Raw genomic sequence first — 16,931 nt, 5'->3', positions numbered from 1 at the left:
AAATTGGTAATACATAATTTACAAAGATTAACATCAAAACAATGGTCTATTTAGATATGCTTTTGTAAAAAGGAAATATATTAGCAGCAATTCTTCTCAGCAACCACACGGCCTCTCCCATGCAGACTAAAAAGAGTTTCCTTATTATCTCCACTCTGCCACAAATGTAGTGCTTTTTTTTTTCTTTCTTTCGTTTTTTTTCCCCTTCGTTGTTTTTTTTTTAAATTTAACCTGGGCTTCTATCAGCGATCAGGGTGCGAAACCACAGTCTCTCTCCTTAATATTCATACAAAATAATCTTCCTTCCCCTCTTCCCACCCACCGCTGGCCCAATTTTATTTATTTTTTTTTTTGTCGTAAAAAGTCAGCAATTCTCTACACCAGTTTAAGAAAAACAAAGCCAAAAAGAAAATCTTTTTTTTTTTAATTTAAAAAAAAAAGGGAAAGGAAAGGATGGGGGGGGGGGGAGAAAAAGGGAGGGGAGGAAGGAGGAAAAAAGCCAACACAAATTCTTCGCACTTCTCTAGAATTTGATTGTCTAAAAAATCATCGGCTTTTTATTTATTTATTTACTCTTTCAACAAAAGAAAGATTTCTGTGTTTTTTTTTTTAAAAAAAAAAAATGGCAAAGTTTTAAGTATCTCACGTATCACGTCTGGGCACTCTTATTTTTATTTATTTTTAAATCAACATTATTATTATTATTATTATTACTCTTCATCATCAGCAACATCAAACATTATTATTTTCTCTTTAAAAAAGGACTTTTTTTTAACCTCTTTTTTTTTTTTTAGTGTTTGACACCATTTCGAGACAAATCCCCCCCCCACCCGCCAGCTCCCACTTTCGAACTCGGCGCAACTCCAAACAAATTATTTAATTTTTTCCCCCCTTTTTTTCTTAAAACATGCGATTTTTGTGGTTTGTTCCTGCCCGCCCGCACAACAGAACGTTGAGTATTACATACTCTGGGGTTCTCCTATACCAGGGGTCGGCAACCTTGACTCTTTTATGACTCACGGACTTCAACTCCCAGAATTCCTGAGCCAGCTATGCTGGCTCAGGAATTCTGGGAGTTGAAGTCCGCGAGTCATAAAAGAGCCAAGGTTGCCTACCCCTGTCCTATACAATCGCTTCTCTACAGTAAGAAAATATTCCAAAGAGTTGTCTTCTTTTGCCTTTTTTTAATAAAATATTTTCTTTTTTTCACAAAGGGCTGTCGTTATTTTTCTTCCCGTTTAATCCCTCCTGATCCCGGGAGGGGGAGGGGGAGAAAACCCTTTCTCTTTCCCCCCCCAAGCCCCCCTCTTTTTTAACCGTTGAAATCCTCCGATTTAAAGAATGGAATGGCGCCTTGGTTTTCGTTTGTTTTTCCCCCCTCCGTTGTCGTTTCAAAAACTAAGATCAAAACAAGAATTATATAGTCAAACGAGAAAATGTACAGTGGTTGGACCTTGGTCCTTCCACAAGGAAACATGGAGAGAGAGAGAGAGAGAGAGAGAGAGAGAGAGAGAGAGAGAGAGAAAGAAAAAAAAGAGAAAGAGAGAGTTACCATATTGCTTTACAATCACACGAGAAGAAGAAGAAAAAAAAAAAGGTTTAAGATATATACAACTTGGCACATTTAAAAACAGGAATTTTTTTTCTTTGTTTGTTTATAAGGACACCGAAACAGGACCAGAATATGCAATGTGAACGCCGAACAGACAAAGAGCGCGAAGCCACGTTTAAAGAGTCAAGTGTAAAAAGTCCGACTTTTTTTTTTTTTTTTTTGCTGCTCGGGAAGAAGTTTGAAGAAAAGTCTCTGTATTTTTTTTGTATTATTTTTTTTTCCTCCCCCCCCCTCCCCTGCGTGAAAAAGTCCAGGCTGATCTTTGCAGCAAAACCAGGGGGGAAAAAGAGAGAAAGAGAAAATAATAATAATAATAATAATAATAATAATCCTTTTTCTTTTTTTTGTCCAGTCGGCGTCTTCCACGGTGATGTCTGTTTTTGTTGTTGTTGTTTTTCTTGCCCGTCCAAAATACACTGCCTCTTTAAGAGGCAGCCGCTTGGTAAGCTGTAGAGTTTTTTGTCTTTCGAAATTAAAAAAAGAGAAAAAAAAAAGAAAAATTTAAAAAAGGGGGGGAAATATGCGAGTAGTGTCATTGGCGGGGTCTGCGGTTTCACGACAGATGCTCGCTCGGAAATACTGTTCCACGATTCGTGTAGTGAAAAGGCTGGATTTTTTTCTTCCCCCTCCTTTCCCATCGGGCGTGGGAGTATTTGCCTCGTTTCACGATACACACCAAGATGCACGAGAGCGACAGCTCGGTACGGAAGAAGGGGCAGGAGGGAGAAGGCCAAAAAAATAAAAAATAAAAAGGAAAGAAGAGGGCCTGGAAACTGCTTTTTTTTTTGGGGGGGGGGGAAACCAACTCTTTGCAGGAGGGAAAAAAAAAAGAATTAAAAAGTAAAATTAAGCGCAGCGTTTCCCCCTCGCCCCGTCCTTCCTGGAGACGGACGACGTGGGAACCAAGTGCTTCCGAAAATCCATCCGTGGTTTCTCTGGGGGGGGGGGGTCATCCGTAAGAACGGGAACGCCTCTTTGTGTGCAAAATGTCCGATGATAAAATCCCCCCCCCCCAATCTCATTCCGTTGCCTTCCAGAGATCTTTTTCTTTTTTTTTGCAAATGCTTTAGGGGTGCTAGACCTCCCTGTAGTGCCACGTGTTGGGCCCTCGTCCCCCAGATTTGGGCAGGCCAGGAACGATGGAGGGAACGCCCCGGGGTGGGTGGGTGAAACAGGGCAGTGCCAAACTGGGTGGGGTCTGCAGCTGTCTTCCGCCACACCTCTACCCCCACCCCCCACCCCTTTCCCTTGTCTAGGCTACGCCTCGTTTTCCTTCCTCCGGACTGTCCTAAGAGCGGGATTAGGGGGGCAGGGGATTAAAAAGAATAAATTAAATGAAATGAATCGGTGAGAGCGGCTTTTTCCTTAGTACCTTAAGAGGAAGGAGGAGACACGGCTGGCTCCCCCACCCCTTTGCTGAATGCTCAGCACTCCTGGGGGGACGGGCGGGCGAGTGGGAGGGGGCTTGCCTGCCCTAGTGCAGGGTCTAAGTGCTACAGAACCGTTTCGTCAGTTTCCTTCTGCTTGGCCGGACCGGGATGCCTCCGGCTGCCTCCAGGCGGGCTGAGAGATGAAGCCGGACGGCGGAGGTCCAAAGCCCGGCCCGGCTCGGCTGTCAGTCTCGCGCTCCCGGTCCCGGTCCCAACCGGGTGAATTGGCAACCTGCACCCTGCTGCAGGGGAGGAGGGCGGTGGGGGAGAAGGCGGGGGCGGGAGGAGAAGACGCAGGCTCACTTCCTGCAGCTGCTCTCCGGGAGAAGCAGGGTGCGACGCCGCAGCTTCCGGCCGGAGCCTTCCTCCAACAGGTAGGTGACGTCGATGGCTGCAACGGGACAGGGAGAGAGAGAGAGAGAGAGAGAGAGAGAGAGAGAGAGAGAGAGAGAGAGAGAGAGAGAGAGAGAGAGAGAGAGAGAGAGAGAGAGAGAGAGAGAGGAAGAAATCGTTAGGTGAGTTTTTGGGGCCGGTTGGGAGGACGGCAGCACGGCCATCTTGGAGGGAGGGGGAGGTGGCAGGGAGAAAGGCAGGAAGGGCCACGCCGGGGTGGACGAGGGGGCCACAGGGCCTGGCTGGAATTTTCAGAGACCCGTTTCCGGAGCAGGGCCTCGTCCGCCGCACTGACGGCTTTCGGAGCCGGCACAAAGTCCGGAAGGGACTTCAAGAGTGAGGACCCCAAGGAAAGAAGGGAGGGAGGGAAAGGAAGGGGAAGGAAGGAAGGATAGATAAACAGATGGAGAAGGGAGGGAGGGTTAGTTATATGATTACAGCCTAACTGGTTGGGTTGGCAATATATAAGCCATGATTTGTAATGTACTGTATCCCTTTAAATGTGTAATGATTGGCCAACGCTGTGTTCTTTCAACGGCCATAAGAGGGAGCTAGAGACATAGCTTCTTTCTCTGTTAGTTACTTTGTTACATTGCTTGCTGATTATTATTGATTGTGGTTTTGCTACTGTTAGAACTGTGTTTTTGACTTTTGGACTGGTAAGACGACTTTGTATTGGATAACTCTTGAACTGTTGATATCTTCTCTGTACCCGTGTATGACCTGGACTGTTTATTCTTGACTTGTGCTACTCCTAAAAGTAAAGTTTTTTTCTCCTTTTTACACATCTCAGTGTATCAGTGTGGTTGCTGTGCAAAACCTGACTACTCTCAGTACTTCTGTGCATTCTCCTTGTTGGCTCAGGAGATATTTTGCACACACCCTGCCAGGGAGGAAGAAAAGGAGAAAGAGAGGAAGGAAGGAAGGAAGGAAGGAAGGAAGGAAGGAAGGAAGGATAGATAAATAGATGGAGAAGGAAGGAAGGAAAGGAGAGAGGAAGGGAGGGGAAGGAAAGAAGGATAGATAAACAGATGGAAACGGAAGGAAGGGAGGGAGGGAGGAAGGAAAGATAAATAGATGGAGAAGGAAGGAAGGAAAGGAGGGAGGAAGGGAGGGGAAGGGAGGAAGGGAGGAAGGAAGGATAAACAGATGGAAACGGAAGGAAGGGAGGAAGGAATAGAGGGAGGGAGGGAGGACAATGGGGCGGCCCCCCTTGCTTTGAAAAAGCTTCCGGGGGGGGGGAACTCACCGTTTTTCCCAGGGATTTTCTCCAAGAGGGTGAGCAGGATGTGGTTCAGCCGCTCGCGCTGCAGGTGCCGGCGTTCCTGCGGGCTGCAGGGCTCCCGGGGCTTGGCCCCGCCCTCCTCGGCCTTCCCGTCCGGCTCCAGGCTCTCCTGGCCAGGGGCCTCTTTCTCGGGCTCCTCCGGCTGGGCGGGCGGCTCTCCCGGAGGGGGCTGGGGGTGGGCGACCCCCTCTTCGGGGAGGGGGAGGGGCTCCTCCTCCTGAGGCAGCTCTTTACTCTGGGGCTTGGCGCGCTCAGACTTCCAAGACGACCTGAGACGGGGCGAAAGGCAGGAATGACAGGACGACCGGAAGAGTTGGAAGGGCCCTCGGAGGTCATCTAGTCCGACCTGCTGCTCAGGCAGGAAATATTCCGGACAAATGATTGCCTTGCCTTCTTGAAAACCTCCAGTGAGAAGGAAGGAAGGAAGGAAGGAAGGAAGGAAGGAAGGAAGGAAGGAAGGAAGGAAGGAAGGAAGGAAGGAAGGAAGGAAGGAAGGATAGATAAAAGATGGAAACAGAAGGAAGGGAGGGAGGGAGGAAAGAAGGGAGGAAGGAAGGGGAAGGAAGGAAGGAAGGGAGGGAGGAAAGAAGGGAGGAAGGAAGGGGAAGGAAGGAAGGAAGGAAGGAAGGAAGGAAGGAAGGAAGGAAGGAAGGAAGGAAGGAAGGAAGGAAGGAAGGAAGGAAGGAAGGAAATGTGAAGCAGCAGAGGTATTTATGGGGGGTCTCGGCCCATCCCTAGCCATAAAACTCTCTCGCCAATGGGGCTGCTTCAGGGGAGCAAAGAAGCCTCTTTGCTCCATCTGATGACCTATTTGGGGAACTGCCATGGGCTGGCACAAAACATGTAACAGGAAAGAAGGAAGGATAGATAAAAGATGGAAACAGAAGGAAGGGAGGGAGGGAGGAAAGAAGGGAGGAAGGAAGGGGAAGGAAGGAAGGAAGGAAGGAAGGAAGGAAGGAAGGAAGGAAGAATAGCAGAATCATAGTTGGAAGGGACCTTGGAGGTCTTCTAGTCCAACCCCCTGCTCAGGCAGGGAATCCTCTAACTTGTCCAGTCTCTTCTTAAGAACCTCCAGTGACACAATGCCCACAACCTCTGGAGGCAACTCACTCCAGGGGGTCTGAAAGATGGGGAGGGGCCTCTCTGGCTGCAAGGGCTGGTCGCCCCCCCCCCAGCCAAGATCACCACACCTTGAATTGAAGATGCCCTTGACGCTACTCGGCTTGATTCTCCGCCTTGGCAGCTTGAAAAAAAAGCGTGTGGACTTCCAACTCCCAGAATTCCCCAGCCGGCGAGGACGCCGGCTGGGGGATTCTGGGAGTTGAAGTCCACCCGTCCTAAAAGTTGAGGAAAAAGTGACGTAAAAGAGAAGCTTGTACTTTGGATGGGCTTTGTGGAAATGAGCCGGGCAGGGAAGGAGAGAGGCAGTCCTCTGTGGCTCTGGTATTATGGGATGGGAGAATAATCTTGGGAAGGGCAGCCGCAGGCAAGAGCAGGGGCTGGAGAAACGAAATCAAGAGTCTGAACACGGAGGAGGCAGGACTACCTCGAAGGGCTGACGTCTTCGCACAACCAACAAGGGACTCACCTGCCTCCATTCCTCTTGTAGTTGTCTGGGACGTAATGAGGCTGAAATGGGGGAGAAAAGAAACCCCAATCAGAGTCAGTCTCCAGGGTCCCTCGAGGCCCACCCTGCAAAGAGAGGTCATCCCCCGGCAGGGAGAGGCTGGGGAAACTGAGGCAGGGCCCGGCAAAGCTCCGCTTGCAGACCAAAGGAGCCTAACTACCAACGAGAGGTCCTCCAAAGGTGGGGAGGAAAGTCCCCCAACAAAATCGAAAAAGAAACGGATAGAGCGGCATTTCTCTCCACCTGAGATAAGGAAGGTGGACTTCCAACGCCCAGGATTCCCTCGCCCGGCCTGTTGGTTAGGGGATGCTGGGAGCTGAAGTCTACCCATCTCCAAAGTTGCCACGGTTGAGGAACCGCCGTTAAAGAGAGCATTTTCAGGGAGGGACCGTCCCAGGGCCCGGCGGCTTCTCTGCCGAGGGCGCGCACACAGGAGTGGTGTGTGTGTGTGTGTGTGTGTGCGTGTGTGTGCGTGTGTGCGCTCACCGAGAAGTCCCTCTTCGGCGTCAGCCGTTTCGGGAAGTGGTCGAAGGCGTAGGATTTGGTGCAGACCGGATAGCGGTTGCGGTGGATCTTGTAAAAGAGGTGCGCCGACTTGTCCAGGCGGTAATCGCAGATGTAAACGTCCTGCTCCTTTGCGCCTTTGGGTCTTCCTGCAAGGGAGGGGGGGCACGGAGGGGGGAAGGAAAGAAGTTCTCAAGGTTATTTTCTCAGCCCCGAGACCCCCGGGGACCCCTTCCAGGCCTTCCTTTAACCGGCGACGGCCATTGGTCCAGAATGGGACAGGGTCTTCTGCCTGAGCAGGGGGTTGGACTGGAAGATCTGCGAGGTCCCTTTCAGCTATGATGTAACTCTGTTATTCTTTTCCTTTCCTTTTCCTTCCCTCCCTCCATCACTGGAGGTTTTAAAGAAGAGATTGGACAGCGATTTGTCTGAAAGGGGATAGAGCTTTCTGCCTGAGCAGGGGGCTGGACTAGAAGACCTCCCGGCTCCCTTTCAATTCTTGGTATTCTCTTTCTCTCAGCCAAAAAAAAAAAAAAAGCTTTGTTAAGTCGAGGACTACCTCCTGCCTGCGGGGGAAAAAAACTTTTTTGGCAGACAGAAAGACAAACAAGAGTTAGAAGGGACCTTGGAGGTCTTCTAGTCCAGCCTCGGGGTGGGGGGAAGGCAGGTGGGAGAAAAAGCTGCTTCTTGGGATCTGCCGACTTGCCTTTGCAGTAAGTGTAGAGATCCAGCACGCAGCAGGTCCCCACCACCGCCTCCAGAGGGATGATCTCGTACAGCGGCACCCGGAATAGCTCGTTGTGGTAGAACTTGCGCGAGGGCGAGTGGTGGGTTTCGTGCGGGCGGAAGTAGTGGTGGCCGAAGGCGAACCGTTCCCCCCTGCAGGAAGGCGAGAAGCGGAGAGAGTTCACCCTAAAGCTGCTGTGCTCAAAGAGGACAGGTGTTGTTTTTTTTTGGAATTTGAACTCAAGACCTGGTTGCTGACTGTAGCTCTAAGGCAGCTTAACGTTTTAGCAACTTTAAGAGGGGTGGGCTTCAACTCCCAGAATCCCCTGGGCCAGCATGCTTTAAGAGGGGTGGTCTTCAACTCCCAGAGTCCCCTGGGCCAGCGTGCTTTAAGATGGGTGGACTTCAACTCCCAGAATCCCCTGGGCCAGCGTGCTTTAAGAGGGGTGCGCTTCACCTCCCAGAATCCCTTGGGCTAACCTGCTTGAAGATGGGTGGGCTTCAATTCCCAGAAATCATAGTTTAAGTGGCATGCGCTTCAAGTCCCAGAATTCCATGGTGGCTGAGGAATTCTGGGACTTGAAGTCCACCCCACTTAAAAGTGCCTTAGAAGCCCCGTTCTAAGGGATGGAATTGTTTCCCTAGTGGGGGAAGCCTTTATATCTTCAAAACTTGTGATCTGCTGGCCGAAAGAAACGAGGGAAAAAGCTCCAATATGGCTGAGAGGTGAAATAGCTAGCCTCTCTCTCTCTCTCTCTCCTCTCTCTCTCTCTCTCTCTCTCTCTTTGGTTTTTTCGCCATAGGAAAGTGGAGAAACTCACTTCTCGTTTTTCCACAACTTTTCAATCCGGAAGATGTCCAGCCTCTCGCGGTTGATGTGGGACAGCAGGCGATACGACTGCCGGACCGGGTGGCCGTCGGGGGTCCTCCGGCTGTCTCGCATCAGGTACACGCAGTCTCCTGCGGGCAGGAAGGAGAGAATGGCCTCGGTACCCCGGGAAAGAAAGAAAAAAAAAGGAAAAGGAAAAAAAAAATAAAAAGGAAAAGAGAGAGAAATAATCCTAACGGGATCTGACAATCTGTTCCCAACAGCGAGTTCGGGAGCTGAGTGCCTTCCCCGCGCGGCGTCTTTGGGGCTGAACGTGGGGATAAAATGGACTTTTCAGGGGTCCAGCTGTAGCTTTCCTAGCTCAGAAGGGGGAATAAGACTCAGCCGTCACGTCGGTCTATTGAGCACTTGCTTGTGAAAACAGAAAATGAAGAAAAAACATTTATTATTGAAATAATAATAAAGCAAAAAACGGCCGAATTTTGAATGGCGGGGACGCTGGGACGGTCGTCAAAAAGTCTGAAAAACGGTCGCTAAGTCAGGCTCCGGGCCCCTTCCTGTTCAAGGCGGCTTCGTATTTACCTGGGCTTGGACACCCTCCCCAGTGGCCGGGAACAGAATCAGGGTGGGCCTGGAGAGAAGGCAAGAACTACCCCCCACAGGCCTCCTGGCTGCCTCTCGCCCCCCCCCCCCCAGGGAAGAGACACCCACCTTGACGGAGCAAGAGATCGTCCCGTAACAGGCAGATGAAGTAAACGCAGCCGGGTTGGGTGTAATGAGGCCGGGGAATCATCGGCACCTCCTAAGGGGGGGGGGGAGAACGAGGCGAAGGGGAGAAACGGGCCGTGAAAAAGAAAGAAGGGAAAGGGAACTCCCATTTCCCAACCCCCTAGAAATTGGCGTAAAGTTTTGCCAGCAGGAAAAGAGCCACTTGGGTTTACTGGGTTAAAGCGACAGGCTAGGAATTGGGAGTTCTAGTCCCGTCTTAGCTGGCTGGGTGACTTTGGGCCAATCACCGGGAGACAGTGAGTTCTAGTCCTGCTTTGACATGAAAGCTGGCTGGGTGATTTTGGGCCAATCACCGGGAGACAGTGAGTTCTAGTCCTGCTTTGACATGAAAGCTGGCTGGGCGACTATGGGCCAATCACCAGGAGACGGTGAATTCTAGTCCCGCCTTGGACATGAAAGCCAGTTGGGTGACTTTGGGCCAATCACCAGGAAACGGTGAGTTCTAGTTCCTCCTTAGGGATGAAAAGCCGGCTGGGTGACTTTGGGCCAATCGCCAGGAGACGGTGAGTTCTAGTTCCACCTAAGTCATGAAAGCCAGCTGGGTGACTCTAGGCCAGCCCGTCTCAGCCCAACCCACCTCACAGGGTGGTTATTGTGGAGAAAATAGGATGAGGAAATATTATGTTGCCTGTGAAAAAAACATGAGATGTGGACAGTCTCTTTCTCTCTCTCTTTCTCTCTCCAGACACTTACCCGATCCACTGTGCGAAGCTCGCATTGTTCACACAAATAGTGCTCGACATCCGAGTTCACGCCCATGCAGTCACAGTGCTGCCACACCTGCGAGAGAAAGGGAGGCGTCAGGAAACACTGGGAAAGAAATCTTGGCTTGGTACACGAGGAAAAAAAAACCACGAAGAAAGAAAGAAAGAAAGAAAGAAAGAAAGAAAGAAAGAAAGAAAGAAAGAAAGAAAGAAAGAAAGAAAGAAAGAAAGAAAGAAAGAAAGAAAGAAAGAAAGAAAGAAAGGCAGAATCTCCCAACTCAGAAGCTTGGAATATGCCTGGCTAATTTCAGCCGAAGTGAGCAGTACTGACCTATCCCAGAGCATCGAAAAGACAGCTTCGGTTATTGCATTTTGCAAAAAATAAAAATAAAAATAAAAAATAAAAACCCTTACCAAACAGTAAAGGATCCAGCTTCTTACCAACTTATGTGTTTCCAAATAGGGCACCTTGTTGCTTTTAGACCAGAGTTTCCCATCCTTGGCAACTTTTAAGACGCCGGGATTTCAACTCTCCCCAGAATTTGGGGAAGTTGAAGTCCAGGCATCTTAAAAGTCGTCCAGGTTGGGAAACCCCGTTTTAGATCCAATCCCGAGGGGTTTCTCCGATTTTGGAGAGCGGTAGTGGGAAACCTGCCCGTCTGCCGAGGGTCCGGGCCGGGCAGAGGTCCTCCAGGGCCCCTCACCATGCATTTGTCGCACTGGATCATGAGCCCTTCGTCCTTGTACAAGCCGCAGATGCAACGGATCACGTCTTCGTCCTTCTCGTGCCCGTTCTCCTTCTCGCACAGGGAGGTCTCGCTGCTGTCCGCCTCGCTGGCCGTCTCGCCCACGATCTCGTCGATCTGAGCGGCAGCTTCGTGGCGAGCGTTGTAGTAGGCTTTCCGCAGTCGGCAGACGTCCCGCCCGATGGGAGACTTGCGGCCGTAGTATTTCTGCAAAAAAAAAAAATGAAGAATGATGGTGGGAACGTCTAGATTCTTGGATTTACGAGCGGTGGCGTTCTAGGGTTGACACTTGTCAAGCTAGACTGGTGTTTCAGGCAGGGGAAGGGGGAGGGACTTCAAACTCCCAGAATTCCCCAGCCAGAAGGCTTTAAGGTGAGTGGACTTCAACTCCCAGAATCTTCCAACCAGCATACTTTAAGATAGCTGGATTTCAACTCCCAGAATCCCCCAGCCAGACTGCTTTAAGATGGGTGGACTTCAACTCCCAGAATTCCCCAGCCAGCATGCTTTAGGATGGGTGGACTTCAACTCCCAGAATTCCCCAGCCAGCATGCTTTAGGATGGGTGGACTTCAATGCCCACAATTCCCTAGCTGGCTCGATTGAAGATAAATGGACCAACTCCCAGAATTCCCCAGCCAGCCTGCTTCAAGAGAGGCAGACTTCAACTCCCTGAATTCCAGGATGGATGGCTGGGGAATTCTGGGAGTTGAAGTCCACCTATCTTAGTTGCTGAGGTTGAGAAGACAATGCTAGACTCCCGGGTGCCACGTCATTCTCAGCCCTGAAGCAACGTAACCAAGAGCCAGGAATCTTTGAGGGGGGGGTTGGAGTGGTGTGTGTGTGTGTGTGTGTGTGTGTGTGTGTGTGTAGAACTCTTCCTTGGTTCCAGACAACCAATCCCTCTGCCGACTCACCTCGGCGTTCCGGAACACCTTCAACATATCCCCGTCAAAAGCTTCCACTGTCTTGTAGTATCCCGTCAGGATCTGCTTCTCAATGGTGGTGAGATCCAGGGGATCTGAGATCTTCTCATAGTAATCAGCATTCCTGGACCAGGGCAGAGGGGTTAGAAACACCCGAAGGGACCACCGGCCTGGTTGGGACACTTGAATAGGGGAGAGGGGAAGGAGGGAGAGGGTCCCACCCACTCTCCCCCCCCACCCCGTTTGGGAAGAGGACTTACTTTTTTTTCGGAGGAAGAACCAGCAAAGGGGTGGCCAGGACTTGCCTGGAGGAATCTGAAAGTCAAAAGGGGAGAAGGCCGTGAGGACGATGGAGACGTTCAAAGCCTCCTGAGATGTGGTCAGGTGGCCTTCAGCCCTGGCGGCGTCCCTCCCAACGCCCTGGGTTTGGAGATCCCGTTTAGGGCCGGGATGAGGACTGTAGGCGGGAGGGGGAGAGCAACAGCTGGGGACGGGGACTGTAGTCCGAGCCACGTTGGGGAGGGATGGAGGAGCGACTGCTTTAAGCCCTGATGAAGAATCTACAATGGTTCTTGACAGCAGCGCTCTTCAGAGGTCTACAGCACGGCGAGAGGTGGAGGAGGAGGAGAACCGGGCGGAGGGATAGTAGATGGGTGAAGGGCCAGGGTGAGAGTGGGGGGGGGGGTAATCATCCAGCCCCAGATGCTCCTAATGCTGCGTTGTCAGTCGGTATTTATAAGGAAGGGTAAAGCTCAAGATCAGGATGGAGAAAACCGCGCGTAATTCCCTCAAAAGCATCAGCCGCGGAAGAATGTGGGAACCCGACCTCGTACATTGGTAATTTGGATTTATCGGCTCCAGGAGAAAAGTACAGCATTGACGGTGCTACCTGGCTTGTAGTAACAAAAGGTCTGCCAGAAAACCACCAAGCTCAGAGATCAACAAGGACCCCACGGTCCTCCTCCCCCCCCTTCCCATTCTTATTCTCATTCTCCTCCTCTTTGCAAACCCCTTTCCCTTCCAGCACTGATGACGTTCCCTAGTTGGGTCATGAAATGTCTGCAAGAAAACCACCCAGCTCAGAGAGCCCCAAGGACCCCACACTCCTCCTCCTGTTCCTCCTCCACTCCGCAAACCCTACTCCCTTCCAGCACTGATGAGGTTACCTAGTTGGGTCATGAAACGATTGCAAGCTCAGAGAGCGCCAAGGACCCCAGAAAAGTAGACGGTTTGCAACTTCGAAGCCCTGCCAGTTAACCTGCCCTTTCCTGCTTTAAGCCTCCTGGAACCCAGTCCTGGGTTCGAGGAGACTCTGCCCCAAAGCTCGAGTTCGACTTCGGGTCCTCGGCTGCCGTCACCTTTGTAGGCCATGATGCCGTCGCAAATCTCCTTGAAGATCTGCGCAAGGCGTGCTGCTCGGGCTACTTCGAGGTTCTCTTCGGCGGCTGCCAACCGTCGCGTCCTGACCGAACGGGCGGTCTGCAGGGCGGAGAACTGGGTCATGAAGACATCTGGAAAAGAAGGGGAGGGCAATGAGGGAGGGGAGCCTCAACGGGTTTCTGACAGCGTCACAGGGTTTGGAACGATGGGGTCTGACAAGACACTAAACCGTTGTTTGTTTTAACCGTACGCGATTAAAGAAGCAACTGGCTGCATCCTTTCAGGATATTAAGTCGATCACTTAAGACAGGGGTCTTCAAACCTGGCCCCTTTGATGACTTGTGGACTTCCAACTCCCAGAATTCCTCAGCCAGGAGTTGAAGTCCATAAGTCATCAAAGGGGCCAGGTTTGAAGAGCCCTGACTTAAGACATCGCTGTGACGTTAAACAGGATGTTTTTATTGCATGGGTTGTCCTCAACCGATGGACGTTTGATTAAGGACGGTTTGAAGTTAGGAAAAGATGGATGGAAACTCATCAAGGGGAGAAACAACCTAGAACTAAGGAGGAACTTCCTGACAGTGAGAACAATTAACCAGTGGAACGGCTTGCCACCAGAAGTTGTGAATGCTCCTACACTGAAAATATAAAAGAAGAGATTGGACAGCTATTTGTCTGAAATTGGATAGTTTCCTGCCTGAGCAAGGGGTTGGGCTAGAAGACCTCCAAGGTCCCTTCCCACTCTGATATTCTGAATTTAACAAGCAGGCACTGGTGGGAAGAAGCTTGTGGTTTAATTACGAAAAGGCCTTTTATGGCAGTGACTTCCGAGGCGCTCGGGAGAACCGGGTTCCCAGGCCTGACCCTTACCCGACTTGATGTTGCCGTCGTCCCGACACATCCCATTCCAGCGGGTGTACAACGAGGGCGAGTGGAGGTTGTCGCTGACGTGTTTGACCTCCTCCTGCTTCTGACGGATCTTATCCCAGTTGCGCACCAGGAAAACGTGGTGTTTCAGCACAAAATTCCTAGGAGAGGCGGGGTGGGGGGTGGGGAGGAGTCAATAGTGGAAAGGAGGATTTCTTGGGGAGGACGAGGGAGTGGGGAAAACCTCAGCCACCGCTGGAGATGGTGGTGATGAAGAGGTGGCTGCTTTCAAGGGTTTACGGGGGATTGGACGGGGGGGGAAATGAGGGGGGGGCGTGTTTCGTTCTCCGAGCTTGTGGGTTGGTTTTTGAACGTTTCGTTACCAAGCTAGGTAACACCTTCCACTGCTGGCTAGCTAAGCTGGGGCAAACTAGGGTTTGGGCATTCCGAAGCAACCAGCCAGCGAACCAACTAACCATGTTTTCTGCTCCTGGCTAGCTAAGCTGGGGTAAACTAGGGTTTGGGCATTCTGAAGCAACCAGCCAGAGAACCAACTAACCATATTTTCCGCTCCTGGCTAGCTAAGCTGGGGCAAACTAAGGTTTGGGCATTCCGAAGCAACCAGCCAGCGAACCAAGTAACCATGTTTTCCGCTCCTGGCTAGCTAAGCTGGGGCAAACTAGAGTTTGGGCATTCTGTAGCAACCAGCCGGTGAACCAACTAACCACGTTTTCTGCTCCTGGCTAGCTAAGCTGGGGCAAACTAGGGTTTGGGCATTCTGTAGCAACCAGCCAGCGAACCAACTAACCATGTTTTCTGCTCCTGGCTAGCTAAGCTGTGGCAAACTAGGGTTTGGGTCTTCTGAAGCCCTGTGCGGAGGCTACTTTGTCCCTTAACGCACACGGCTGTTGTGAGACCCGTCCACTAAGTGGCAACGCAGCCCCGAGGCAGGATTGATCCCCCCCTTGTGTTGATGAGGCTGGGAAGCACCAAGGCTGGGCGCCATCAGCCATTCTCTTCTCACCTCTCCCTGTTGGACATGGGCTTCATCTGCAGGTGGGGGGTCAACCGAGTCGGGGGGGTGCTGCTCTCCCCGGGGTCTTCCGGAATGTGGCCCTTCTGGAAAACAAGAGTGACGTTTCTGGGAGGGAGGGAAACCTTGAGAGAGAGCTAAATTGGGGGGGGCACCCAGGTTTCCAAACTCTGGTTTTACCACAGACGGGAACAAAACGGCAGCCGTGCAATTTCCCCTTTTTGCGACCTTCTGACATGCAAAATCAATGGGGGTGGGGTGGGGGGGAAGAATCCAGATTCGCTGAACGACCGCGCGACTAATTTAACAAGTGCGACGACGATTCCTGTAACAGCTCTAGCAAGGAAGGTCATAAAACGGGGCAAGGATTACTTAACTTGAAGTCTCACTTAGCAATAGAAAAATTGGGCTCCCTTGCGATTGAAAGTCGTAACTACCTGTACCTCTTTTGGGGGGTGGGGGAAAATCCATCGTAACTTTGATCGCTAAGCGGCTGGTCGTTAAACGAGGACTCGGGGAAGCTAATTGGCTAAGCTCTCCGCTGAGGATCTTTCTCTGAAATGTTTCTGTGGGGTGGAGCGGCAGGAGGTTTAAACTCACCGCCCACGCTGATATATATATATATATTTGGGAACCTCACGCGCCTACGACCGACGCTAAATTGCCAGGCTGAACTTGGGGTACGGGCTCACCCTCTTTTTCAACTTGTGCTTCGACTTCCTTTTCTCTTTGGACTGGCTGGGCCGCCTCTGCGCTGTGACCATCGGGTTGCCTTTGTTGAGCAGGCCGTTCACTCGCTGGCTCTTGCCGCCGATGATCCCGCGGCATTTTTCGAAGCCGCACTTGCAGAGTTGCTACGAGAAGGAAAAGGGGGCGCCTGTTTCAACGGGGTGGTGCATGGAGGAAAACGAGGTGCTTGTTTCAACGGGGGCAGGGGGGGTGGGGCCTGGGCTGAGAGGGAGGGGCTGGCCCAAAGTCACCCAACTGGCAGAAGAGGATCCAGAGCAGAGACCCCCACCCCCACCAGCCCCTCATCCCCGTGCGCCCCTCACCTGCTTCTCCACGTTGAAGGAGTGGAAGTTGTAGTCATAAGTCAGCTCGGTGCCAGCCGGCATGTCCTTCAAAGCGTAGAGGCCGATCCGGTAAACGCCGTTGACCGACCTGGTGGGAAAGGAAACCCGGAAACGTCGTTAAAAAACAACACCCCTAACGGCTGGGTTTTAATGCATTTCTCCGCCTGTTTGTACAGAGAGTCCTTGACCTCTGGCCAAAATGGAGCCCCAGATTTCTGCTGCTAAGCGAGGCAGCTGTTAAGGGAATTTGGCACCCTTTTTATGACCTTCCTGGCCCCAGTTGTTAAATGAATCACTGCAGCAGTGAATTGCAAGAACACGGTGTCAAAGCAAGAACGTGCAATGTTGTTAAATGACTCCAGCTTCCCTCACTTGGCTGTGCTGGTCAGGAGGAGCCCACTGGGACGTTGTGACCGTCATAAATGTGAGTCAGTCGCCAAGCGTTCGAATTTTGATCAGGGGACTGCGAGGATGGGGTTTCGCGTGCGTGAGTAAGAGGTCCTAAGCCCCTTTCCCCCCCCCAGTGCTGTCATAACTTCGAACAGTCACTCAACGGAATGTCGTAGGCCGAGGACTACCAGCGCTTGAGATTCGGTTTGCTTTCTGGAGCACGCCAAGGCAGGAGAGGCTTCCCGACGGCCGCCGGGGCGCACTTACCACTTCTGCATCTCGCAGTTGGGGTTGCAGCTGTGGTTGATGAAGCGGGCCTCGTTCCCCATGCGGTAGCTGTCAATCACCATGCCGCTGTCCAGGTTGAGGCAGTAGTGATCGCTGTGGTTGTGGTATTGCTCGATCATCCGGTTCCTGAAAAGCCAACACACCTGAGCAGGGGGAGGGGGGGGCTGGAGAAGGAGGCCTCCGAGGCCCCTTCCAACTCTTGTTACTCTGTAGGCAGGGGGTGGACGAGAAGACCCCCCCCCCAAGGTCTCTTCTGTTACTCTGTATGCAGGGGGTGGACTGGAAGACCTCCGAGGTCCCTCCCAACTCCGTTATTCTGCCTTCTGAGCA

At 51.6% G+C, this 16,931-nt stretch overlaps 1 protein-coding gene across 2 annotated transcripts in view; it reads right to left on the bottom strand.

Annotated features, from left to right (window-relative positions):
- Positions 1–615: 615 nt before the first annotated feature.
- Positions 616–16,931, bottom strand: part of ASH1L (ASH1 like histone lysine methyltransferase) — a 57,818-nt gene continuing 41,502 nt past the window's right edge. For both annotated transcript variants that reach the window (XM_081340540.1, XM_081340541.1), the window contains exons 12-28: positions 16,581–16,727; positions 15,903–16,011; positions 15,543–15,704; positions 14,842–14,936; positions 13,821–13,978; positions 12,929–13,081; positions 11,831–11,885; positions 11,562–11,694; positions 10,604–10,852; positions 9,889–9,975; positions 9,118–9,208; positions 8,399–8,537; positions 7,554–7,730; positions 6,834–6,996; positions 6,309–6,349; positions 4,685–4,989; positions 616–3,433 (exon numbers count right to left, since the gene is read on the bottom strand). In XM_081340540.1, coding sequence (XP_081196666.1) covers positions 3,342–3,433; positions 4,685–4,989; positions 6,309–6,349; positions 6,834–6,996; positions 7,554–7,730; positions 8,399–8,537; positions 9,118–9,208; positions 9,889–9,975; positions 10,604–10,852; positions 11,562–11,694; positions 11,831–11,885; positions 12,929–13,081; positions 13,821–13,978; positions 14,842–14,936; positions 15,543–15,704; positions 15,903–16,011; positions 16,581–16,727 — 2,356 coding nt within the window. In that variant the 3' untranslated portion in view covers positions 616–3,341. The remainder of the gene's footprint in view (positions 3,434–4,684; positions 4,990–6,308; positions 6,350–6,833; positions 6,997–7,553; positions 7,731–8,398; positions 8,538–9,117; positions 9,209–9,888; positions 9,976–10,603; positions 10,853–11,561; positions 11,695–11,830; positions 11,886–12,928; positions 13,082–13,820; positions 13,979–14,841; positions 14,937–15,542; positions 15,705–15,902; positions 16,012–16,580; positions 16,728–16,931) is intronic.

This window comes from Vipera berus (genome assembly GCF_964194415.1).
Source record: "Vipera berus genome assembly, chromosome: 16".
NCBI classification, from domain to species: domain Eukaryota; kingdom Metazoa; phylum Chordata; class Lepidosauria; order Squamata; family Viperidae; genus Vipera; species Vipera berus.
Note: the sequence above shows the minus strand (reverse complement) of the source record. Positions and strands in the feature narration are given on the sequence as shown.